At 47.9% G+C, this 25638-nt stretch overlaps 1 protein-coding gene across 6 annotated transcripts; it reads left to right on the top strand.

The window, feature by feature from the left end:
* Nucleotides 1–737: 737 nt before the first annotated feature.
* On the top strand, nucleotides 738–25605 carry LOC135292745 (cystathionine beta-synthase-like protein). Of its 6 annotated transcripts, none has more exons than XM_064406843.1 (18): nucleotides 738–900; nucleotides 6094–6224; nucleotides 7098–7309; nucleotides 7536–7642; nucleotides 8386–8520; nucleotides 11426–11505; nucleotides 11930–12064; nucleotides 12583–12652; nucleotides 14228–14319; nucleotides 15151–15276; nucleotides 16007–16091; nucleotides 16280–16385; nucleotides 17119–17193; nucleotides 17919–18053; nucleotides 18941–19049; nucleotides 19349–19378; nucleotides 21525–21609; nucleotides 22885–25605. In XM_064406843.1, exons 2-18 carry the CDS (start codon nucleotides 6183–6185, stop codon nucleotides 22992–22994), a joined length of 1734 nt encoding a protein of 577 aa, XP_064262913.1. In that variant the 5' UTR covers nucleotides 738–900; nucleotides 6094–6182; the 3' UTR covers nucleotides 22995–25605. The 6 variants fall into 6 exon arrangements, 4 of the variants coding, with proteins under 4 accessions (XP_064262913.1, XP_064262915.1, XP_064262923.1 ...); XM_064406845.1 differs by having other exon boundaries at nucleotides 738–905; XR_010354927.1 differs by lacking the exon at nucleotides 22885–25605 and having other exon boundaries at nucleotides 739–900; nucleotides 17919–18030.
* The last annotated feature ends 33 nt before the right edge of the window (nucleotides 25606–25638 follow it).

The following is a 25638-nucleotide window of genomic DNA, read 5'->3' as shown; positions in this document are numbered from 1 at the left end:
TATCCCTGGACATCCCCGGACATTGCTGGACATCCCCGGATATCCCCACACATCCCCAGACATCCCTGGACATCGCCGCACATCCCTGGACTTCCCTGGACAATCCCGGACATCCCTGGACATCCCTGGACATCCCTGGACATCCTTGGACAATCCCGGACATCCCTGGACATCGCCAGATATCCCTGGACACCCCCGGACATCTCTGGACATTCCCGGACATCGCCAGATATCCCAGGACATTCCCGGACATCCCCGGACATCCCAGGACATCCCAGGACAATCCCGGACAATCCCAGACAATCCTGGACATCCCTGGACATTCCCGGACATCCCAGGACATCCCAGGACAATCCCGGACAATCCCAGACAATCCTGGACATCCCTGGACATTCCCGGACATACCCGGACATCCCAGGACATCCCAGGACAATCCCGGACAATCCCAGACAATCCTGGACATCCCAGGACATTCCCGGACATCCCCGGACATCCCAGGACATCCCAGGACAATCCCGGACAATCCCAGACAATCCTGGACATCCCTGGACATTCCCGGACATCCCCGGGCGCTCCAGCCCCGCGCACCGCGCTCCCATTGGCTGGCTCGGAGTGGCCAACGCCCCCGCGCTGACCAATCAGCGCTCGCCGCGCCTCTCCCGCCCCTGCAGGGCGCGGGGGGGGCGGGGCCGGGGCGCGCGGGGGGCGGGGCCGGGGCGCGCGGGGGGCGGGGCCGCGGCTCGCGGGCTCCTCTTAAGCCCCGCGCATCCTGCGCGCCTTCATCTCCCTCCTCCTCCTCATCATCACCATCGTCCTCATCATCCTCCTCCTCATCCTCACCCTCCTCACGGGCACCATCCCCACAGCGGCGGTGTCCTGGGCAGCGTCCGGATCGCGCGGGTGAGGTGGGAGCGCAGCGCGGGCCGCGCATCCCGCTGGCCGCGGGTTGCATCATCCGCGGGAGCGGGGCTGAGGGCTGGGGCCGCGCGCCGCCTCCCTCAGGGCGCGGGGGCGCATGGAGGGCTGCGGGCTGCCCGCCGAGGCTGCGGAGGATGTTCCAGAACCGCCTGGGCGCGCTCCGTGTGCCCCGGGATGGCTCTGCCGGCGCACGGAGCCCGGAGCAGCCGCCGCGCTGGGGTGCCTGACCCGGTCTGACCCGGGCTGCGGCTCTCTCTGTGGGTTTGGCGGTGCCGGGAGGAGGGGCAGGGGCAGCCCGGAGCCGCCCCGGGCCGGGGATGCTGCTCGGAGCCCGCAGCCGGGTGGGCTCCGCTCTGCCGGCAGCTCCCAGGACCGATTTGTGCCTTTCGGGTCCCTCTCCAGCTGGTCTTGGCTCGCTGCCATTGTTCTCGGTGCCATGAGGTTCCCCTGCCAGGTGTCTTCGGCTGATGCACTGGACCCTGGAGCTGATTTTTTACATTTTATTTCGTGTATCACCCCTCCCCGCTTGCGAGGGATGTGAACCTGAGTAGGACGGAGGGAGCTGTTCAGCAGCCCTGTTATTACAGTAACGCTCCCGGTGTCTTGGGGCAGCCGTGAACTGAGAGATTCCTCTGTTCCTGTGGAGTGTCCCGTCTGCCGTGGATCCCTGCGCTCCCAGAGCCTCTGAGCACGCAGGTTTGGGAGCGCTGGCGCCGCTCCAGCAGCGTTGCTCACGCTGCTCACCCTTGCCAGGGGTTTGTTTGCTGCTCTGAGGCGGAGAGCTCCCAACGCTTGCGCCGTGGAAAGGCGGAAAAACACCGAGCCCGGAGCGGGGGCACGTGGGGATCCTGTGTGGGAGAGGAAAGGCTTTTCCTGGGAAGCCGGGACCTGCTCAGAACCCGCTGCTTCTGATCGCCACTGATGGAGTGTGCTCTGGGTGCCAGACTGGGGCATTTGCACTTGGCATCCTTTTCCAGCCAGCTGGTGGCCCTTGGTGCCCTGCCATCCCCTCTGTGTGGGCACCCAGCCTCCCTGAAGGCAGAGCCACCTTGTGCCGAGCTGGTGGCACCCAGGGCCAGCAGTGACCCGTGTCCTGGAGGGTGCAGGCTCAGGGACCCACCAGCAGGGCAGCCTGCCAGGGTGGCTGGCATGGGCTGGCTGCGGGGCTGGGTGAGCACAGGAGCCAGGCACACAGCAGTGCCGTGCTGCTGGCTGCTCTGGGGACCTGCTGGAAGCTCCACGGATGCAGCCAGAGGGATGGCAGCTGGTTTTCCCCGTCAGCCAAAAGCTGCCTTCCTGCCCAGCTCTCTGCCAGCCTTTATCAGAGCTGCCAGGCCTGGCAAAACTCGTGCAGGAGGCAGCAAAATGCTGGGGAAGGGGTGCTTCTGCTTGTCTTACAGAGCTGCTCAAAAACTGAGAGCAGCTCCCTCTTTTTGTCCTGCTGGGCAGCTTGTTTAATCTCTGAGCATCTGTCTGGAATCTTCCTCTCCCTGTGCTTGGTGAGCTGGGCAGATGAAGAGCACTGCTGCAGTGCTGGTCCATCTCTGTGTGCTCACAGGGGGAACTAGAGGCAGGGAAAGAAGTGCTGAAAGCTTCTGATTGCAGCAGGTAAAATGCAGATAAAGCATTCTGCAGTCTTCTCTCTGATGCTGCTGTGCTCCTGGAGAGATCAGTCTTCACTCAGAAGATTTGTCGTGTGAGTGCAGGCGGGGTGAGCTCAGGAAATGGAGCTGTCAGACACCTGCCAGACACAGCTTCCCCTCTCTGGGGGCACAGCAGACTGAGCACTCCCCTCTTCTCCCTGGCTGATTTCTAGAATAACAATTGCCACAGCACTGGAAGTTGCTTTGCTGCCAGAGTTTAATCTTTGCAGTGTTGCAGAGGTGGGGGCATTAAAGAACTGCCCTTTCCAGAAAGTTCTGAGTGTGCCAGACTGGCTTTTAAAGAGTGTTCATCAGGAGGACGTGCTCTGAGAGATAAAATGGAAATAAGACTGGATTCTTGAAGGATCTCTCCCTAGAGCCAGATGTTAATTCATTGCCCTGTCACTTCAGGTCACTTGATATCTCCTGGCACAGGAGGGATGGCTGCTGCTGAGGAGCACACACACACACATATTCTCAGAAAAGCCACAGCAGCAAAACAACCCAAACGTTTCACTTTCTGCTTCTTCTGCTCAGCTGTGGTGTTTGCAGGGGCTGGGTGGGTGCTGCTGCATCTGGTTACCTGCAGAGATACCCTGTGCTGCTCAGACTGAGCAGAGCAGTTCTGCAGTGGTTTATCTGTACCTGCTTCACATCATCAAGTTTCCTTTCCATGCTGCAGCAGAGTGGAATTCTGTCTCTTGGAATAGAGCAGTCCTGAGCTGTATCCCTGGGCCATGCCTGTGATTCAGCTCTCAGGGCCGTGCTCAGGGCCAGGCTCAGCTCCCTTGGCTGCTGCACAGGGGGTGTTTGAACAGTGCAGTGCATTGGTGCTGATGTCACACGCTGTGCACAGCTGGGAGCTGCAGCTCCTGACTCAGCTGTGCCCGAGTTCAGCTCAGGATTTCACTCGCACTGTTCTCAGTCCTGTTCTTGTGGAGCTGAGAATAGTTCAGGCCTTGGCTTCCCTGTTGAGATGGACCCAGGGTTGTGATCCTTTCTGGATCTCATCCCTCTGTCCCACCCCCCTTTCTGATTTAAGTGGCTTTGTAAATTCCCTTTCTGATTAATTAATTTTTTTTTCCATGTGTGATCTGCAGATATGATGGCAGGAGCTAGTCAGGCTTTTCTAGTTGGACTCTGCCCACACCCCCAGCTGGTTATGGGAGTGTTCCCCTTGATAGGAAAATTAAATTCAGGCTGACAGAATTTTTTTTCCCTAAAGATGGGCAGCTCTTCCTGCAGCTTATCCCCCTTGGCCTCTGCTGAGCCGTGTTCAGCTGCAGCTGCAGAAGCAGAGTTGCCATCCTCCTGTCCTGCTTCCCCAGAAAAAAAAAGGCTATTTTGGGAGGATCAGAGTGGGGATTTGGATATCCCAGACCATGTCTGACCCCATTTTGCTGAAGTTGTGTTACCTAGGGCTGGAAGAAATTAATTATGTTGCTTAAGGTTAGTGTTGGTGAGAGGATTTTTAGCTTTTGGTGTCTCTCCTCATTTTTGTTCTGAATTGAAGCCCCATTATTGAAGCTTTGATCAAATATCAAGAATTGCCATTATGAAAATATGAGAGAATCTCACAGCTTATTTAAGGGCAATAAATACAGCTTTTTCTTAGTTTCTGCTGTTCAGTAAGCAATGGGAGTTGCTGTTAGTCAATTATTAAATTTTTGCCTTACAATGAGATGCTATTGCTTTGCCCAGTCCAAAAGGCAGCTTTTTGAGAGCCCATTAATTTCTTTCCTGCAATCAATACGAAGAACAAATACTGTAAACCTCTTAATTTTATTTTTACTGCAATGAGTTTCTTCTTCTTTCATCTCAGTTTTTGGACACACTTGAAAGACACTGAGAGCTGGTGTTTCAAAGCTTTCAAAGGTTTTGTGCTCTTATTTTATGGTAACTTGGAAACAGAACAAAATTTTCACTTTCCTGTTTCTAAATCCTTTCTGCTCTTCTCCTGTATTTTGAAATGATTTGACCCTTTGGCAGCAAGGCCCCTTTTTAGCTGGACTTTGTCAATATTGTCAGTGTTACCTGTGGCACAGGCAGTCACTGTCTGTGCCAGCTCTCTGAGGGACCATGTGCCTCATAGGAAACCTTGAAATTCCTCCAGTATTTTTCCTTTCCCAAAAAACCCCCATTGATTCTCTGGACTGTGAACCTGAGTATCCTAGAAAGAGAAATGAGGGCTGGGTTTCACTCTGGAACTGGAAGTAAGCTGATTTCTGGTAGCAAAGACAGGTTGGTGTTATATTTTGTGTATTTATGGGATTTTTGCTTTTTTAGACTGGTGTCTCTCATTCTAACTCTGGTCAGTAGTCTGTGACAGGTTACAATCCATCTGTGACAGGTTACAATCCATCTGTGGCAGGTCACAATCCATCTGTGGCAGGTCACAATCCATCTGTGGCAGGTTATACCCATCTTGCCTCTTGGGCATGCATTAACTGAATAAATAGAATTGTATCATTTTGGTGGCATGGAAATCTTTTTGTCTTGAAGAAAAATTATTCCAAGTCTTAGTGGAAAGCTGATTTTTTTAGAGTTTTTTTCTTTTTTTTTCCCCCTAGAGGAGTTTAAATGCTTTAGGCATTGGAGTGCCCGAGGCAGCAGTGGTCAGTGGCCTGTGTTAACTTGCAGGATCAAATACTAAAGGTCACTGATGCTGTGATCCAGATTTTTTTTCCAGTTTTCTCACCAGACAATCAACTCTGTGAGATCCTAAATACGTGTTTTGTGTGCATCTGCCAGGAGGAGGAGGCCAGGGACCTTTCCAGCAAAATTCAGTAATGGAAAGAGCAGAATCTTCTGCAAAACAGTGGTGAAGAAAACAAATATTAAGGGAAAAAGCTCCTCATGCTTTCCAATATTTCAGCCAGATTTGTCTTTAGTTGATAGGAAGCAGCCAGGCTCTGTGACCAACTGGTAGGAGAAATGAACTTACTATTTTGTGTTTACTAATTTCTGGAGGTAAAATCTGCTAGAAGCACGAAGTGTTTGCTGTGTGTGTCTATGCAGTGAATATGTTTATTCACTGAAGCTGTACATGCAACACTAATTAATTTTGGGTAGGAACTGGTGAGATTTTGCTCTCCTTGAGGGTGGAGAGGCCTCTGTTCCTGGATAAAGTTTTTTCCAAAGTTGTGCACAGGGTCTTTTGGGGACAGCACCATGAAGCCCTTTCACCCTTTGTATTTCCTGTGGACTGAAGTATTTCCTATTACTTTTTGTGGCTTTCAAGCTCCTGGAGTTGCAGAGGTCTGATAAAAGATGTTTTGTGCTACTGTGGAGGACAGGGGCAGAGGGAAGATTAAGTAATGCAGGAGGGACAGGGTCAGGGCAGCCTCCATCAATCCTGCACAATACCTCTGCTGCATGATTTATTTTTTATCCTGTTTATTGAAGTCATCTTCACTTTGTTTTGCAGCTTCTTTTTTTCCCCAATGAAAAAGTTGTGTGTGTTTTGCCCCTGTGAGAGAGTTTCCTGATAGTTTGGTCTTTTTTTTTTTCTTCTAACTTGTATGATCTGCAGCTTTGAAGAGGATTCCAGTCTTGTGACCCACAGCAGTCGTTCTGCTGAAGAAAATCCAGTTTCCTGTGCCACCACCCCCACCAAAAACCATGGAGAAGTTTGTATCAGAAAGGCCTGTTCCTGTCTCTAAGGTACTCACAGGTCTTTGGGGAATACTTGTTTCTTAGTCAGGCTAAGCAATATTTCTTATCAAGACTATTTATTTATTTATCTATATATATGTATGTGTGTGTGTAAAAAATACTGCCTAAATTAACTGATTTGTTCCTTACTTGTTATGTCTAAAGGCTGGCTTTTCAAAATGTTGTTTAGAATCATAAAATGTGTTGAAATAAAGAGTTTTTGAAGCAGAGCCCAAGAGAGCTCTGGAAAGTTCTGGATTCCCTCCACCCCATTCAAGGGATTAATAAATAAAAATAAATAAAGTAAACTAAAGGGAATAATGCTGGGAGTACTGGAGTGAAAGTGCAGGCTGAACAAGGGCAGAAATTTCCATTTTTACCAGAAGCTCTTTGGCTGGAGAACTTTCCAGGGAAGGGCCAAGCCCAAGAGGTTTCAAGGCCAGGTTGGCCAGGGCTCTGAGCTGGAGGAAGGTGCTGGTGAAACCTTTCTGGAAGAGTTCCCTGTGACCACTCAGCCATGCAGAGTCTTGTGGCAGAGTTTTCTAATTAGTCACCAAGCAGTCTCACTGTGTTCCAGTCTGCTTGGAGTGGGGAGCTTTTATTTCAGAGAGTTTTGGTGTGGGTGGGGTGTCTCCCACGAGAGTAGTCCTGGTTTTTTTTTTTGTGTCTGTGCAGGCTGGTTGCAGTGAGCCATGTGTATTTAAATTATCTTTGTGTAGAGCATTGTGGTGAGCTTTTGCTCCCAAACTTGCAGTGCAGGTTCTGGTGTTGGTGATAAGGATTTGGCACTGCCCCATCCTCACAGCACTATGGAAACATCAACTATTTTTTTTTCTTTCTTCCTTCCTTCCTTCCTTTTCTTTTCCTTCTCCCTCCTCCAAGAATGAAATCCCTACTCTTCCTTCCCAGAAGAAGCCAGATACAAACTCATGCCCTCATGCACCTGCCAAATATTCTTTGTCTGGTGGGGTGGACACTGGGAACTGCAAGGCTAATGAGAAGGAGAGGCAGTGGATCCGCCCTGATACCCCCAGCAAATGCACCTGGAAGCTTGGGATGCCCCCCTCTGCCTCCCCCCATCATCATTCCACCCTGTAAGTGTTACGTTATTTGCTGATTTTCAGCACAAACCCAGCTCTGACTAATCCATGTTTTGGATCAAGGAGTTGGTGTTGTGAGTTTGTATCCAGTGGATGTTCCTTTGAACTAAAATAGCTGAAATAACCAGCCTGATAAAGGTGAAATAAAAAGCAATAAATGCTGTGTGGTTGCTGTGGGACCCTGCTGTGAATACACTGACTTTGTTTGTGTTTGTACCAGGCCAGAGCCTCCAAAGATCCTGCCAAACATCCTGGATAAAGTTGGCAATACTCCTTTGGTGCGGATCAACAAGATTGGGAAGCACTTTGGGCTCAAGTGTGAACTCTGTGAGTCGCTGCAGGCAGAGAACAAACTAACAAACACTGTTCCAGAAACTTGGGTGCTTGGGGTTAGTAGTGTCATATAACCTGGCCACAAGAGTGCAGGTGATTGGCAGGAAATGATGAGGAAAAATTCCTGGTTTTCCTTGGGAAATTTTCTGGTTTTTAGGATTTGGTCATCTAAAACACCTTTCAGTTTGTACCTCATGAGAACAAGTCCTGCAGCTTTTCCATTTCTGTAGAAAACGCTAAATGTTCTTTGTAGAAAATATTGTTTTTAAATTTAAAGGAGCTGTGTGAAGTTTTTGACTGCTTCTCCTGGTCAGAGTATTCATCAGTGTGTGCAAAAGGCAGCTCTGCAGTATCAGTAAAGATCACTGAAAATTATTAAAGGGGGAAAACTGTCAGTGGATGGATTTTTTTTGTTTGGCTGGGTTTTTTAACTGCAGATACTGATTCTGATCAGAGAAAGGTGGTGAAGGAATTAATGCTGGGAGTTCTGGAGTGAAAGTGCAGGCTGAGCACGGGGAGAAACTTCAGTTTGATCAGAAATTTTTTGGCTGGGGAACTTACCAGGAAAGGGGAGGGAGCAAAGAAGGCAAGGGGAAAGGGGCAAGACCAGGCTTTAAGCCAGGTTGGATGGGGCTTGAAGCAACCTGTTCTGGTGGAAGGTGTCCCTGCCCAGGGCAGGGCGTGGAGCTGGGTGGGCTCTGGAATGCCTTGCAGCCCTGCTGGTTGTGTGTTTGCAGTGGCCAAGTGTGAGTACTTCAACGCCGGCGGCAGCGTGAAGGACCGCATCAGCCTCAGGATGGTGGAGGATGCTGAGAGGGCTGGGATCCTGAAGCCTGGGGACACCATCATAGAGCCAACCTCTGGGAACACAGGTGGGGCATGGAGAGACTGAGGAGAGTGTCGGGGGAATGCTGTGGTGGTTTTCCTGGAAGAGGCAGGATTGAGATCGCAGCCTGTGCGGGGAGGAAAGGGAATCCCTGCCTGCCTGGTGCAGGGAGCAGTGCCTCTTCCACCTCACACCAGGAGCAATTCTGAGCTGTCCTCTGCTGGCCAGAGCAGATGGGAGGGAGTTCTGCTAAACTGCAGAGCCTCTTTGATTTAAAGAAAGGAAGTGCTAGGCCAGAATCACAAGAGTTCTCAGGAATTCAAGTCTGACTGAAATTACTGTGGAAAAAAGCACCCATAAGACTGGTGTTGATGCCTTGTGCAGGCTGCCCTAGAGCAGAGGCTGGACAGGGCTAAAGAATAAAGCAGGGATTTATTCAAAGGCCTCCATGGATCCACCTTGGGCAGCACCAGAGCCCAGCCAGGGCTGCACCCAGGATGAACCCAAATGGTCCCAAAATGCACGAGCGCTGCCGGGGTCTCTCCCTGGGCTCAGCTCTGCTCCATGTGCACATTGCAGTTCAGTGTCCAATCCCAGCTGCAGCCCCTGCAGTCCCATCCTGCTTGTTTTTCTCTCTGCAGCCCACGGGGTTTGTGCTCCTGGGCTGAGATTTGGATCATTTGTCCTTGGTGCCCAGCTGGAGCAGGAATTGTTTTGTCTCCCTGCTCTGTGCAGAGAGCTCACCATCCCATAATGTGAAGCTCAGCCCCACACACTAAAGCAGCACAGAATCTGAGAAAATATAAAAGCTGAAACCTGAGGCATCAGAATGAATCTGGATCTTCCCCTTCTTTCAGTCGGGGAAGTCCCAAGGTTCCTCTGCCAGGTTTGAGGAGCAGCCCTGCCCATGCTGGTGCAGGTGAGATGGGAGCTGAGCTGCATCCTTACAGCACTGCCTGGCAGAGCCCCTGCATGCCTGGATTGTCAGCAGATGCCACCTGGGTTCACATTTCCTCCTTGGAGGGCTGGAGGAAGGAACAATCTCCTTGGGTCAGGGGCTAGGGCAGAGCACTGAGGATCTGAGCAGTCTGGAGTTAACTCTGGGCTCCTGTGTAAAAGTTGTTGTAATTGTGTTAAGCTGCTCTACTCATGGGGAGTCAAACACACCTGGAATATTCCCCCTGGAGTCAAATATAAAATGCATAATATAGTTAAATAGAAATAGTTAAATACCTAATGTATTGCCTCCTGTGAGGAGTTCATGGGGTGAGCTACAAGCTGCCCTCCTGCTCAGGAGAGGTGTCTGGTCCTGTTCCTAAACTCTTCTCTGGACTTCCCCCACTGCTGCTTCCTGACAGACACAGAGCAGGCAGGTTTTGTTCTGAGCTCATCTGTGAGCAGCTCCCCAGCCTGCAGCAGAAAACTGGGAAGTCTCTTCTGTTGCTGTTGGCTCAGCAGCTCTGGGGGGATCAGGGGATTCTGGGGACATTCAGGGCAGCTGAAGCCTTTGTGAGTGTGGCTGTAGCTGCTGCCCGAACCATGGCCTGGAGTGGAAAATATCCTTGTGTGTTGCATTCCTCCAGCATCCAAGGTCTTACCATGACACCCCTCTCTCTGGGTCAGTACCTGATAAATGATTCTACTTGCCACAGAATCCAAAAGGGCAGAACTGAAGGAGATGCAGGGCAATTACTTCAGAAAGCTGATTTTTCTTTTTTGTCACATAAGAGCGAAGACCAGGGCACACAGTGACCCGAGAGAATTGTTTTTTGCTCTCTACTGCTCAGAGCTACTGAGTGTATTGAATATGAGAGCTAATGTGTTGTATTTTTATCCTCTGTGTATCCCAGTTCTCCCTCAGCCAAAGTCCTGTTTTGATGTTTGCTGCATTTCCAGGTCAGTAGCAGAAAGTACAAAGTATTAGAGTTCAGGTCTCAAAATCCTTTCTTCATCACACACCATAAGGAAGATCTGGATGACTTCTCTTCAGCCTTTGGCTTTAATGAAGCTGCTGCTGTCTTATTTATTTTTGTATTTGGGCATCCCTATTTATCTATAATACACTGAGAAAACTTTCCCTTCCCAATATATTAAACACTACTTGAGCTGTTTGAGGTGTGAGTTACGCTTCTCTTACAGGAGCAATTAAAGATTATTAGGGTGGGGGTTTTTCCTCCCACACAAAACCAGAGGCAGCTTTGAACAAGCAAGTCTGTGTTGGGTGAGCTGCATGTGCTGGTGCCCAGAGGAGCAGGGGAGTGCAGCCTGACCTCTCACACCTCTCAGCCAGCCTGAGCAGCTCAGAGGAGATCTGATAGCAAGTGTAAGCCTCTCTTCCACAGGGACAGCACTTCTGAGCCCAGCCCTCAGGTGAGCAGGCAGCAGTCAGGCTGGAGGTAGAGATGTGCAGAGTAGAAATGAGATGTCTGTCTCCAACAGCCAGGGTGCTTCACTGTGGTAGCAAGCTGGCACATTGTATTAGAACCTCCATCACCAACAACATCTAAATAATATATTTTTAGACAGGACTTAGTTTCAGCACATTGCAAATAGGGATTTATGCAGCAGTGAGTCAATAGAGGCTCTGCGGACCTTTTGGAGAATCAAAGTGATTCCTCTCGTCTCCTCCAGCTCAAAGCACATTCCTTTCCCAAATTACTTCTGGAAAAATGAAGTGGGTGAGAGAGGAGGAAGGTGATGTGCATGTGGTAAAGCCAGCAGTTTGCACAAGCCAAGTTCCCCCACCCTTGGCTAAACTTTCTCTGGGCTGTGAACCTCAAACAAGGATCAGCATCCGTGAACCCAACAGGCAGAAACACTCCCTTTGGCACCCCTCTGGAGACACCCTGGTGGAAATGTGATGAAGGGCAGGGCGTGCCAAAGCTGGCACTGTGGGTTTTGTGCTCTGCTGCTGCTCACTGAGTGCTCTGCTTGCCTTTGCTTGCTTGCAGGGATCGGGCTGGCCCTGGCGGCGGCAGTGAAGGGTTACCGCTGCATCATCGTCATGCCAGAGAAAATGAGCATGGAGAAGGTCAGAGCTGCCTCTGTCTGCAAGGATTTAAAGATAAACATGTTTGCACTCGCAGAGCTCCTGCTGCTGGGGCTTCAGTAACAAAGGTGCAGGCTCCTGGCCAGGGAAAACTGCTGAGGCGCTGTTGCCAGTGCCCAGGGCAATCCAGGCTGGCTGGCCATGGAGAGCAGATGTCTTTAAGACCCATCCCCACAGCACTGCCACTTTGAAAACTCCCATAATTGCTTTAAATACAGACAACCTGAGGTTTGCCTGGCACATTGAAGTGGTTACCTGTGCCCCAGGTGAGCTGTCCCTCGTTGAGCAGAGGGTGAAGGAAGACAGTGCTGAAGTTTTCAATATCCTGCAAATACTCTGGGGCTGAGTGTGGAGGGAGCCTTTTGAGGGTGTCTTGGGGTTTTGTGACCACCTTTATTTGCTGTAGGTGGATGTCCTCAGAGCTCTGGGTGCTGAGATTGTGAGGACCCCAACTACAGCCAGATTTGATTCTCCTGAATCTCACGTGGGAGTGGCCTGGAGGCTGAAGAATGAAATCCCCAACGCACACATCCTGGACCAGGTGAGAGCCAAGGTGGCAGAGGTGCAGGTGTAGCATGGAGGAGGCTCTGGGGACTTCTGGGTTGTTTGTTCAACACTCTCCATGTGTCTCTGGAGGAGAAGTTGCCCCAAATCTGGAGCTGGGGCTGAGCAGTCACCACGCTGTAGCAAAGGAAATTTTTACAGTCACTAGAGAGCAGCAATGAGCTGGTGTTTGCCAGAAGTACAACACTTACTGTGTCTATTTCCAGTGAGCTGGCAATCCTGTGAGGAAGAATGGAGCCAGGGGTCATGTTGCTAGGAGTGCTGTCCCACAGACAGGACTGATTTTGGCATGGGAGGGTGCTGGCCCCTTCGGACTGTGCTTAAATTAGGTCACTTGGGAGGCCTGGCTCCAGATAATACACAGTGCAACGTTCTGCAGAGAGCATGTTTAGGTGTTGTGGGCTTTGGGGGTTGTTTGAAATGGTTTTGAGCTCACTCAAAATGTGATTTTTGTACTTCTGATCTGTTTTATGGCTGGTGTGCCTTTCAATTTAGTACCGCAATGCCAGCAACCCCCTGACCCACTACGACACCACAGCAGAGGAGATCCTGCAGCAGTGTGATGGTAGGTCTGCTCTACTGCTAAACCTCTTCCAGGAGCCCCTGGGAGTGCCCTGTTCTAATGTGCTTGGAGAAGGAGCCCTCAAAGGAGAAAAGCATGGATTTTGATAAAGCAAACCCCATACACATGCTATGTGTCATTAGAGAGTTACCTTATTTCAATAGTCATAGTAATGATTTTTTTTCCATTAAAGAATTCTTTTTCTTTAAGACTTCTCTGCCTGTGAGCAGGTGGAGAAAGCAGTGGTGTTTAAGTTACCTTTAAAAAAAACCTCCATAGGTAGACTGGTATGGAATAGGGTCATTCTTTGATCACAAATACAGAAATAGGTGTTTTAACATTCCCAGAGCAAATACTCCAACACACTGGAAGCATCTTCACTTAGGAGTGAAGATGTGTGCTCCTTTTTGTGCTCCTCAGGAGCACAAGCTGCTCTGTGTCACAGCTGTCACCAGCAGGACCCTGTGGCTCTGCAGGGCTCTCTCCAGTGCTGGCTCTGGGCAGCTGAGCCCCAGGAGGGGCTGAGCTGGGGCAGCAGAGCTTCAGCTGGGCTCATTCCTCAGCTCAGGAGCTGGTTTGGGAGCTGTTGGAGACATTCCCTGTGATGCTGCAGCCACATGGGCATTTCTGTAGTGCAGAGAAGGGAGTCCTAAGAAGGCTCCAGACCTGCCTTACTAAACAGTGCAGTTTCTTGATTGGGCCTTCTGATAAGAAAATTAGCAATTAAATTCATTCACATAAAAGTGAAGACCACGTGGAAGGTTCTCCTCCTTCCTAAAACTCTGGCTGTTTAGAGGATTTGCCTTGTCTTTCTGTGACAAACTTGGAGTTAAACTGAGTGCACTTTCACAAGCTGCCATCCCACAAACTGAGAGTCCAGATGAGTTCCAGATTTAGGCTTCTTGTTTCTATTCACTTGTCCTACAGCCCAGGCACTTTTCAGTTACCTCTGCTTGGTGGGGTGTTATTCTCTTGGCTGCTAAGCAATTGATTTTGTGTGTGAATTGGTGACGTTTTAAAAATCCTTTTTTTTTTTTAAATTAACAAAGCTGTCATGTGGATGCACCAAAGAAGCTGTAGGTGGTGACACAGGCATGCACTATCACATCCACACTCACTCTGAGTGCTAGTGACCAAAACAGCCTTTTCCACATGAAAATGGGGGAGTAGTTGTGTTAACTCTTCTGTCCAGGGATGCCTACCCCATGCTCTTGGCACTCAGTTAATTAACAAACATAATGGGCTGCTCATTTTAACTCAGAGAATGAGTTTTCTGAATCAGCAGATACAGCAACAGGAAAACTGCAGCTGTCAGCTCTGGGGGCCACATCCAGCTGTGTCCAAAGTGACACAGACTGGTGCCTTGCCAGGCCTCTGGTGGACATTTCAAAACCCTTGCTGGAGAAAATGGTGATTGAGCAATGCAGTTTCAAGGCAGGTCTCACCACAGAGAGTCCTACCCTCCCCATTTCAGCCACTTTGTGCATTTTTTGTTGAGGAAAGTCCATCCTTAGGAGTGAGCTTTCCATCCCTCCTTCTGCTGGAGAGTTCACACTTCTCTCCCACACCCTTAAACAGGAAAGGTGGACATGGTGGTGGCCACGGCTGGCACAGGAGGGACCATCACTGGCATCTCCAGGAAGCTGAAGGAGAAGTGTCCAGGCTGCAAAGTGAGTGAGAACCCCACTGCTTTTACCTTTAGTGTCTCCTCAAAGTGCTCCCCTTGGCACATCTCCTCAAAGTGCTCCCCTTGGCACATCCCACTCCTGTGAGCTGCCCTGGGGAAGCTCTTGGGTGTTCTCAGTTAAAAGGTGGCTCTGGCTGCAGAGGGGGTTTCAGAGTGTCTGAAATCATCGTGCTCTGGTCCCACAGGTGACCAGAGCTCAGGTTTGGCTCAGCAGATGAACACTGACCCTCAGATCCCTCCGTGGGGTGCTTGGGAAATTTCCTTCTCTGGAAGTTTCTTCTTCTTCTGCTGTGCTCTGCAGCCTTGGGTTTCCTCCCTGGCTGTGCCTTCCCCAGCTGCTCTGGAGCTGCTGAGGGTTTGCCTGTGGAATTGTCTCTGCACTCACCAGCCTGGGTGATGTGTGAGATTTCCTCACAGAACTTGGTATCCTGCTTCAGTCATGAGAATTTTCCTACACAGGCGGGGAGTGGTGAAGAAAATAAAACTGATCTGCTTGCACTTGGCACAGAAGGAGTTGTCTGTAATGATGCCTGGCATGTGAATGAGGACAACCTTGTCTCAGGGAAACCCTGAGACAAGCAAAACCTATGTGTAGAACAAGTGGTGCCATCAGCCTGAGCAGGTGGGATGGGTTTCCAAGGGCCAGAAGCAGCAAAGCCTTTTGCTCCCAGGGGAGGTGAATGGTGCCAGGAGGAAATGAGCAGCAGAGCAGGCTGGCTGTGTGCCACCAGCAGCTGTGACAAGGCCAGTGCTCACAGGGGCTGTGCTCTCCAAAGCTGTGTCCTGGTGGCCTGAGTGCAAACTGCCTCTCCAGATTATAGGTGTGGATCCTGAGGGCTCCATCCTTGCTGAACCAGAAGAACTGAACAAGACTGACAAGACGATGTATGAAGTGGAAGGAATTGGATATGATTTTGTCCCCACAGTGTTGGATAGATCTGTAAGTCACATTGCTGGGTTTACTGCCCTTTGCCCTCTGCTGGGATGCAGGACTGAGGTTAAAGGCAGAGGAAAACTTGGGGAAGGATTTCTTTGAGCTGAAATGGAAGGGTTAGCAGACAGAACTATTCCTGTTATTTCCATCAGCATAAACAGCCCTTGAAAGCCTTCTGAACTGTCCAAATTAGTTTTACAATGCCAGGTCAAAATGCTGTGAGTAGATAAATTTTTCCTATAACACACACTTACTATTATGCTTAAAAAAAAAACAAAACACACCCAAAAAAACAGTCATGAAACACACAATAAAAATAAAACAGACAAACAGTAAAGAACACCAACTTACCAATTACAAAAAACCCACAAAACAACAAAACCTAACCTTCCAGCAGAGCATCCCAGCCCCTCCTGGACAAAGTGGTTAAGGCTGTCCTGAGCACAGCCTGTGTCCCTGGTTTGCCTTCCAGGAGGGGAGGAAGCTGATGCAGTCTGAGGCTGACTCGCAGCAGCCTGCTCTCACAGGAGGGTTCCAGCAAGGAGCCTTTTGTGCTGGTGTGATCATCTTACCTTGGCAAAAAACCCCACTGGCCTTTGGAGGAGGATGGAAACCCCGGGCTCAGTAGGGCAGCTCTTCCCTCAAAGAGCCAGGGCTGAATCCACACTGGTTGTGCAGTTCCCCTGTCCCTCCCCAGTTAAACAGAGCCTTGTTTCTGTCTCCTGCCCCTCCCCAGGCAGTGGACCAGTGGTACAAGAGCAATGATGAGGAGTCCTTTGCCCTGGCACGGATGATGATCCGCGAGGAGGGGCTGCTGTGTGGTAAGAGCAGGCAGGAGCCCTCTGCCTTCCTCTGAGCAGCCTGTGGGAGGCTGAAGCACATCAGAGCCCTCCTTCCACTTCAGATCTTGTCTTCCTCGCTCTGGGCTCCTCTCTTCTGTCTGCTCCTCCCTTCTGATGGCTCTGATGTGGTGTTGTGATGGTTTTGGCCCTGCTGTGTGTTCTGGCAGGGGGCAGCTCGGGCAGTGCCATGTCTGTGGCTGTGAAGGCAGCCAAGGAGCTGAAGGAAGGTCAGCGCTGTGTTGTCATCTGCCCTGACTCCATCAGGAACTACATGTAAGGAGCTGCTGCTTTTCTTCTCTGGGAGAGGGGTGAGGGAGTCCCTCAGACCTCGGAACACCCAGTTGTCCCAGCAAGAAATGTCTTTGGGGCACAAGTTCTGAGCTGTCTAAAAGGGGTCTGGCGTGGAGCAGGGAGGATCTCTTCCCCTTTAAATCTCTGATTTCAGTAGATAATCATCACTGGTTAGCATTTCTCACAGCAAAGGCCTTGCTTTCACTGTGTTATTTGTGGGGATCACTGGTTATCCCATTCCTGGAAGGGTTCCTGTGCCCTGATCCAGCCCTGCAGCAGCAGCAGCCACACTCAGGGTGAGTTTGCAGGTGGAAACATCAGGGCTTTGACCTGTGCTGAGAAGTTTTTCTCCAATCACATTGAAACATACCCCAAAACATGGTATTTTTAGCTGAATTTCCTCACCCATGTTGCATCCAGCTCAGTGTCAGACAAACAGAAGCTGCAGACAAGACACATCCCCATTCCAGGCTGTGTCTATGATAAAGTTGAAGCTTGTCTATGAAAGTTGGAGCTTTGTTTCCTGTGGGATTCCTTTTTGTCCCCATGAGTATTCCTTCTCCATGTCCCTGGCTGCTAAGCTTGGATGGCCAATGATGTCCTATTTCCAGTTTCACTTCATCTGTTGTGGCAGTGAGGTGTGAACAGTTGTCTCTGTTTGCTGTCAGATGTTCAGTCTCTGCTAATGAGCTTTTCACTTCCTGCTGCTCTGCAGGTCCAAGTTCTTGAGTGACAAATGGATGATTCAGAAAGGGTTCATGAAAGAAGAAGACCTTGGCAACAAACCCTGGTAAGCCAGTCAGATCCATTTGGATCTCCATCAGTCTATTCAATCGAGTTCATGGCAGCTGCTAATTTAAAGCTCATTTCAATTTACACTTCTCCTTTGATCGAGCTGATCTTCCATGCTATTGTCTTGGTGTACAATTGCAGCTATTAATCAAATTTGCTTTAATTAGTTGACATCCTTCCTTGAGTTGTATGGCAGCAGCAGAAAATTTGGTACTTAATGATTGGTTTTTTTAATGAAAAATGTTATATCTGGAATTAAAAAAAAAAAAAAAAAACAAACAAAATATGCAAAGAATCTTTGCAAAATCAGAGTTCTTGAGTGCAAAGCACTGCAGGTCTACATAGCTAGAAGGGAATCTTCCCTAAATTGTTGCCTGTAATGACTGTAAATATAGATAGGTCTTTGAGTAGGAGTGCAAAATTTTCTGTGTGAGGGATAAATAAAGAAATTGTGGAGATCAGTGCTCTCCACTGACTATCTGTAATCATAGAAAGCAGATGAAATGAGGAAAAGTGTTCTGATTTTCAAGGCTTCTCACACTTCAGAGACTTTCTGATGTTGGGAATAACACCTGAGAGCCCTGAAGCTTTATTGGCTGTGGCTGAATCCTGACTCTCCCTTGCAGCCTTTTGTCATTCCTGTGCTGCTGGAGGCCACTGTGCATCAAGGGCTGCCTCTGTGTTCTCCATAAAACTTGGGTTTGTTTTTCACTGCCTCCCCAGGTGGTGGAACATCAGCATTCAGGAGCTGAGCCTCTGTGCCCCCCTGACTGTGCTTCCAACTGTTACCTGTGCAAAGACTGTGGAAATTCTCCGGGAGAAGGGATTCGACCAGGTACCAGTTGTTGATGAATCTGGGTATGTCCACGTATATCACTCTTCATCCATTTGTATCACTCCCCTCACCAGGGCCTCAGGGATGTCTTTTTAAATGCTTGCTGGGAATATAATGTCTTCTCACCCATCCTTTTTCATTTATTAACACAGTTCAGAAATGTTGCCCTGAACACGCCAGTGCTGGGCTTTGTGTTTTCATGCCAGGATTGTCCTGCCCTTCATGATTCTAATGATTATTATGATATAATTACTCATTGTGTCTCTACAGGATAATTTAATTTCTTTTAATAATACCAGTTTAACTTAAAAAAGCAAAAATTCCCGTTTAAAACAACCAACCCCAAGTTGCCCATGTCTGTCAGAGCTTTCTTCAGCACACTGTGTCACTGTGCAGTGCTGCAGTGACCCCCATAAACCATGGAATGTTCCTTATCACCCTTCAGCCCTCCTGCACACAGGCTGAGTGTTGAGGAGTTGCTCAATTGTGCTGACCTGAAGGATGGATTCTTGTAGATCCTCACAGGGAGATGACCCCAGCTGGGGTGAGCTTGTCTCTGGCTGTCACACCTTTCAAAAGGACAGAGGAGAGTGTGGAAAAGTGAAGCACTTTGTGCTTTCCAAAAGCTCTCTGAGGTTGCAGGTAGCTCTTTCCAGCTGCAAGGAGCAGAGATGGAAAGGTCCTGGTGCTCAGAAGGACCTGCAGCACTTTGCTGCCCTGTGTGTGAGTCTCCAGCACCTCTGAGAGCTGTGCTCTGTCTCCTGCAGACACACAGAATCCAATAATGCTGCATTGTTACCATGAAGTAGCTGAACTGACTCCTACAGGCTGGCTGGGAGGGGATGCTTTTTTCTACAGGAATACCTGAGGTTTTGTGTTGTTCATCCCTGTCTTGTGTCTCCTTCCCCAGGGTGATTCTGGGCATGGTTACCCTGGGTAACATGCTTTCCTCACTGCTTGCTGGAAAAGTTCAGCCTTCTGATGAAGTCAGAAAAGTAATCTACAAGCAGTTCCAACAGGTAGGCAGGTGTATTCTGCAGCTCCTGGATGCAAGTGCTAGAGTAGGTGTGCTAACACTGCACAGGCTGGGTGAGGCTCACCTGGGGCCATGCCAGCAGCTTTTTCTGAGCACAGAATTTCCTTTTAAAAACATGGAATGCTTGACTTAGTTTCCACCAGGATTTAAGTTCCAGCACTGTCCCAAAGTGGATTGAGTGCTGTGTTCTGGAATTGTGTTTAATGCTTCTGTTCAACCTGTGAGCCACCTGAGGGTGCTGGTTCTTTATGGACAAATGTGAATTTATTTTTTCCTCCCCAGACAGATAATCCAGCATCATGGGGAAATGTGGTGCGTAACACAACTGCCTGGTTCATGTTCTCCCTCCCTTGGACACTCGAGTTTCTGGGGCTGGTGGTGTGGGATGTTTTCTGGGTGGTTTTCTGGGGCTGCTCTGGTGTTGGCTGCCTCAGCCAATTCTCTGCACTTCTGAGGTTGTGTCTCCTGCCATAGGCAGCTTGATGGCTTCTTTAGTAAAGAACAGCTTAACCATTTGTTTTCTCTTTATTTCTGGTATTTTCTTGGTGGAGGCTGGAAGGGGAGTGACACAAGCTGTGGTACTGCTGACATGTTAACAAAAAATGGTTCTTTTCCATTTGAATTGATGGGTTGGAAACGTGGTGGAATGCACATAACTTCAGAAGTATTGTGGATTTTGCTTCTCTTGCCACTTTAGTCAAGCTGATTTGGCTTCTTTATGTTTTATCTGTGTCATCAAAATCACTTCTGATTTCCTACATGGCTGTATCAAATAAGAGGCTTACCCTGCAAACCAAAGCAAAGGAACATTTTGGAAAGATGGGCCTTTTGGCTTTTTTAGGTTGCTCAGAGAGGTTGTGGATTTCCCATCCCTGGAAGTGTTCAAGGCCAGGCTGGATGGGGCTCTGAGCAACCTGGGATGGTGGGAGGTGTCCCTGCCCATGGCAGAGGAGCTGGATGATCCTAAAGGTCCCTTCCACCCCACACCATTCTGTGATTTTATAACAAGGACAGCCTGCTTTGGTAGGATCACCTCAATTATTTTATGGTCATTCTTGGAATACAAGCAGAATGGTGAGAGATTTTTTTGGAAGTCCCTGGTACAGTTGTGCTCTGGGGTTTTGAAACACCACTCACAGGATAATTTACCAGCCCAAACAAGTGCTCGTGGAAGGAGGAGTGTCCTTGTGGAGCCAGATGTTAGTTCCAGTGGTTTGCCTTCCCAGTCATGTGTAGTGTAGTGCTCACTGCCTAGAAACTTAGTAAACTTAAAAACAAAGCCTAAATATGGGAAAACCCATGGGCAAAATGTTTAAGAACCTTGAATGAACAGGTGAAAACTCTGTGGGAGTTCTGTTAAATTTCCACTGAGCATCTCCAGGCATGTTTGTGCCTTCATGGTTGTCCCAGTGCTGCCAAGGGACTCCTTGTCCTGGTTATCTGTAGCCTGCCCAGTCCCTGAAGACAGATTTGGGACTGATGGGTGACTCCATGTGGCAGATTTCCCACCTCCTTCCTTTCCTGGCCCCCAGGTTTAAGGATTGGTTCCTATAGCAGGTCTCTCAAACACAGGCTGCTGGGAATCCTGTGACTCCCAGTATGGAGACAGAGCTCTGTGCTCCAGTGCAGCCCAGCTGTTCATGCTGTGGCATTTATTTCTCACAGAGAGGCTTTTTGAACCTGCAGTGCAAGATTATTCTTTGCTGTGAATTCCTTTAATAAAAGGATGTCAGGTGGTGGGTGCTGGGGAGAGTCACCTGCTTAATGCAGCTGCTGCTTCATCTCTTAACTCCTGTTTGAACAGTTTTAGGCATTTTTTAAAATGATTGCAGCAGGTGATTGCTGAAGTGTTTTGGAAATATCTGGTTTTTTTCAGAGTTGACACAGAGTGGTTTCTTGTTCAGTCTTAGCAAAGTTGAACTCCACAAAGGAAATGAACTATTAAATCTCAGTTCCTTGATTTGCACCTGAATCCTCTGTTAGCTGAGGAATCTTTCACCCTTGGTTTTGGTTTTGGTTTGTTTGGGCTTTTCTGCCTTTGCAGATCATATTCACTTCCACAATTATTTGCAACTGATTCATTCAGTTTTTCAGTCCTTTTAGACTAAAATCACCAAATATAAAAACTTTTATGGTCACTTCTTTTGTTGAGACATATGGAACATTTGACCTTCTTTGATTATTAGCACTTTTCAGTTCTTCATTAAATTCATTATGTTTAGAGAACCAGAAGGAATAACTTTATGTAGTGCTTACTGGTTTTTTTTTGGAAATTAGAAACAAAGAAAACTGATCCTTTAAGTTGGCCTTGATTTGTTGGTGTTTTCCAGTGCTTCAGGTGGGAGCAGAACACAAATGCTGATGTATTGATTTTAGTTGTGTATGAAGTGTGTGGGGATTATTGATTGCTAAACATAGAAAGGCCTGCTTTATTCAAATTCTGTAACTCTCCCCTCAGATTGACCTGAAAGACAACTTGGGGAAACTCTCTCACATCCTGGAAATAGACCACTTTGCTCTGGTGGTTCATGAACAAATCCAATGTGAGTACAAAGTGCTGCACCTTGTGAGAGCAAATCTTTGAGTGGTGACAAGCAGCAAATGAGAGTGTGAATGTATAAAGTGAGCTCTGAAGAAGCAAAATCCTCATTCTGTGTCTAAATTTGTGCTACTAAGCCTAATTTCCATCCCTGGAGGTGTTCAAGGCCAGGCTGGATGGGGATTGGAGGAACCTGGTCTAGTGGAAGGTGCCTCTGCCTGTGGCAGGGGTAGAACAAGATGATTTTAAGGTCCCTTCCAACCCAAACCATTCTAGGATTAGTAAGACTAAATAAATCTTCAAATCTATGTATATCACTCCTACATGTGAATAATATTTTCTCCTGTTTAATCTTCCTAATAGCAGACAACTTTGCAAAGTTACAAACACTGAGAAATGAGACTGAAAACAATATTAAGTCGTGCCAGATAAATTTATCTTTAGCTTCTCAATTATAACTGGAAAAAGAAAAGCCATGCAATTTGGGGTTGTTCTTAATAATCTCCATAAGGATGTGCTATCAGCTCTGAGCTGACCATTTATAAACCTGGAGTCTCACTGGAAGCTTGCAGTGAAACAGAGACTGAGAGAACAAAAAGCCCAGGACAGTCCAGCTGGCTGAAAAAAATGTGTGTAGAAGTAGATTAAACATTTCACTACAGGCAGACTTTAGGAACTGGAATTTAGACAATTGATAAAGGGCCAGAGATCATGTGGCTCACAATGAGAAAATCACTTAAACCTGTGCTGTCAGTGCAGCAAAGATTAAATGTTTAGCACATTATTTGGCTATAAATGAGGTATTGTGATTTTTATACTAATTCTGTGGTTGACAGGGCTGCAGGAAGATGGTTGTGTCACATTTCCTCCTCAAAATGTAGTTCCACTGGGCCATTCAAATGGCCTCTGGTTCCAGTGGGGTCATGCCACATGCAGCTGTTTCAAGTTATTAATGTTTGAGGAAAATACACTTTATAACAAGGCCTGTGGTTGGAGTTTTTGTATCAAGAAAAATAAATCCACTGAATCCTTATCCTTCCATAAAGTTTCAGTGTCCCTTTTGATGAGGAGCCTTTCTAAGCTGAAAATCCTTGCCATTACTCTGTGACTTGTGGCCAAAGGTGCCTTTTGTGTTCCCCCTCTGTGCCAGGATCACCCGACAGCTCCAGGCTAGTGGAGCTGGGCTGGCTCAGGCCCCCATTTTACAAACACTAAAACCAAGCAGGGTGGGGGTGTGTTTGTGCCTCCTGCAGCCAGAACTGCCTTTTTTTCCCTGCAGATCACACGGATGGCTCCTCCAGCAAGCGGCAGATGGTGTTTGGTGTCGTGACAGCCATCGACCTCCTCAACTTCGTCACCGCGCGCGAGCGGGAGAGGAAATCCAACTGAAGCCAAGCAGCAGCCTGGAGCCTCCTCAGCATTCTGCAGCCTCAAACAAACAATCAGGTTCATGTCTTAAGCAAAATGTTTCTTTTTTTCCTTTTTTTTTGTTGTTTTTTCCTTTTTTTTAATTCTGAAAAGAAGCAGTCAGCCGTCCTCGTGTCAGCTGTCCAGCCAAGGTGTCTTGCTGTATTGCCCAGCTTCTGGGACCTTGTTTCTTAATCAGGCTAAGCAATATTTCTTATCAAGACAATTTATTTTTTTACCTATATATATATATATGTATGTGTAAAAAATGCTGCTTGAATTAACTGGTTTTTTTTTTTCCTTACTTATGTCTAAAGGCTGGCTTTCCAAAATGTTGTTTCAGAATTTTAAAATGTGTTGAAATAAAGAGTTACTGAAGCAGAGGCACAAGAGAGCTCTGGAAAGTTCTGGATTTCCCTCCCCCCCCCCCTTTAAGAATGTTAAGTTATATATTACTTGTTGGAGACAAAATTGGGACTGGGGCATGGGGAGAAGAAGGGAGGGTTTCCCTGTGGGTGGCATCATTGTAAAACAAGAAAAAATCCTCAGGGCTGAAGCTGAGACTTCCTCCAGGCATCTGCTCTGAGGGGAAGCTGGTTTGAGTAGCAGCATGGCAGTGAAGTGACAAACATCAGCTAGTTTCACACAGTGCACCAGCTTTCCCTGCCATGACAGACCTTTTTTTTTTCCCAATGGTATCCTGATAAGTAAGCACAAGTAGAAAGATTTAAGAGGTAAGATCCACCATCTTGCCTGAAATTTTTTTAAAATTCAGGCTGTTTCATCTGTTACCTTCCTCTTCCCTCCCCATTTATCCCAGAGTGCCTTTTTTATGCCTCTTTCAGGAGAGCCAAAGATAATCTGTCAGGAGCTGTGAACTCTTCCCAGTCTTGTTCAGGTGCTCCTTCCCTGTAGTGCCTTATTCCAGGAGAAAAACCCTGCATTGGCCACCCCTTCAGATCAGGGCTATTGCTGAAGGCAAGTGACTCATCCTTACTTTAAACTCTGGTTTGCCATTTAATTCATACACTTCTTTAAGATTTAAGACAGTTTTTCTCAGGGCTCTGGGAAAAAAAAATACTATAAATCTAAAAATGTACAATTTCAATGGCAACTGAAAGGTTCTAAAAGGTGGTTAATGTCTTTCTGCCATTGTAGTTGTCACTGCTGCTAGATTTTGGCATTACTTGGAATATTTACTTTACTGGCTTTTATCTGATTTTTTCCCCCCATTTTCCATCTGACCTTTGCTGACAGCAGCAGGGAGGGAGGTGCTTGAATAGCTGAGGTTTGTCCTTTTCCCTTGTCAAACCTGACCTAACTGAATTCAGCAGGAAATATGAAAATGGTAGAAGGAGGTTCCCAAAGCTGCTTTTCAGAGCAGCACAAGAGGGGAGTCAAAGCTGGGGCAGAAATTAGTCAGTTATGAAGAAGTGTAAAGATCTGAATCTGTTTTTCTGGTTCACTGTTCATACATAAATCCCTGTAGTGCCATGAAAACTGGCAGTGTTGGGGACTGAGGCATAGGGGGTGGTTATGAATGGTGGAGGACAGGGGGTGGGAGTCTAAAGCATCCCAAGTAAGCCAAAGGATCCAAGGAAGTTCACCAGCTCCCTGGGGTTTGCTAGGAACAGGAGCTGTCTCCTGCTCTGCACTGGCACAGGGAGGAGAAGGCCTTTCTTACCCACATGGGGACACCAGAGGAACTGGGTAAATAAATGGAGCTGCTGCACAACTGAAAAACTTTCCAGAGCTCTTCCCCATGGCAGGGATGAAGGCAGCAGGGAGAAGGGGACAGGGAATGCAGCAGGGCTGAAGTTCTTCTGCAAAAGCTTGTGAATGTGATGGTTTTATGCATGTCTGAGAATCTCATGGCTGGCCTGGTCCTGGTTAGTTGTGGTAGGGCTGATTAAAACTGGGCTTATCTTTGTTTCAAGTGCTCTGAAGACCAAGACAGACACTGCAGTTTGTTCAGTCTTCTACCTGAAATTAAAGGCCAGAGCCTGAACAGAACTGTATTTTTTTTTCTGAAGTGAGTGCCTGCATCTCCTGTTTACCTTTGCTGCTTTTGCAAGCACTGACTAAACCTGAAAACTATTTTGCACATGGATATTTTTATCAACAATTTATGCTGTATTTGTTTGTCACTGTAAGAGATTATCAGTCCTAATGTTGGCTCTGCAAAAATACTTCTTATTTTCTCACCTGAAGACAGCTGTTCAGTAAAATCTGTACAATGTTTTGCAAGCAGTTACCAGGCAGTGACTTAAGGTTCACTTTCACGTTGTCATGTCCAATGTTATTTCCCATTTCTTGTGCAAGCTGTGGCTGACTCCAGAACTCTGGCTAGCAGGGGTTCCTCTAAGCAGCCAGACCAACCTCATCTGCCCACCAAGCTCATTTCTGAAAGCTTCTGTTTGTTACAAATATCACAAAACAGCTTTTCTTACTGTGCAGTGTCAACTGAGGGAAAGGGAAGACTTCTTATGCTTCAAGGAGCTGGGAAAAACCACCACTATGAGCTGTATTTATTGCACAGATTTTCACAAATGTACCATACAAAGAGTTCAATAAAAGCTGTTTGATTGCAGAATGGCTCTGGGTTGTTTTTTTTTAATTCCAGTCC

The sequence above is a fragment of the Passer domesticus genome, chromosome 2, assembly GCF_036417665.1.
Source record: "Passer domesticus isolate bPasDom1 chromosome 2, bPasDom1.hap1, whole genome shotgun sequence".
Classification (NCBI taxonomy): domain Eukaryota; kingdom Metazoa; phylum Chordata; class Aves; order Passeriformes; family Passeridae; genus Passer; species Passer domesticus.
The sequence above is the reverse complement of the archived record's forward strand: the minus strand, read 5'-3'. Positions and strand labels throughout refer to the sequence as shown.

Bases quoted from the DNA above. Each gene is read 5' to 3' on its own strand.
- LOC135292745 (XM_064406843.1), top strand. From the start codon at position 6,183: ATGGAGAAGTTTGTATCAGAAAGGCCTGTTCCTGTCTCTAAG. The intron at 11,506-11,929 runs GTCAGAGCTGCC...TATTTGCTGTAG, and splicing joins AGAAAATGAGCATGGAGAAG to GTGGATGTCCTCAGAGCTCT. The intron at 12,653-14,227 runs GTAGGTCTGCTC...ACCCTTAAACAG, and splicing joins GATCCTGCAGCAGTGTGATG to GAAAGGTGGACATGGTGGTG.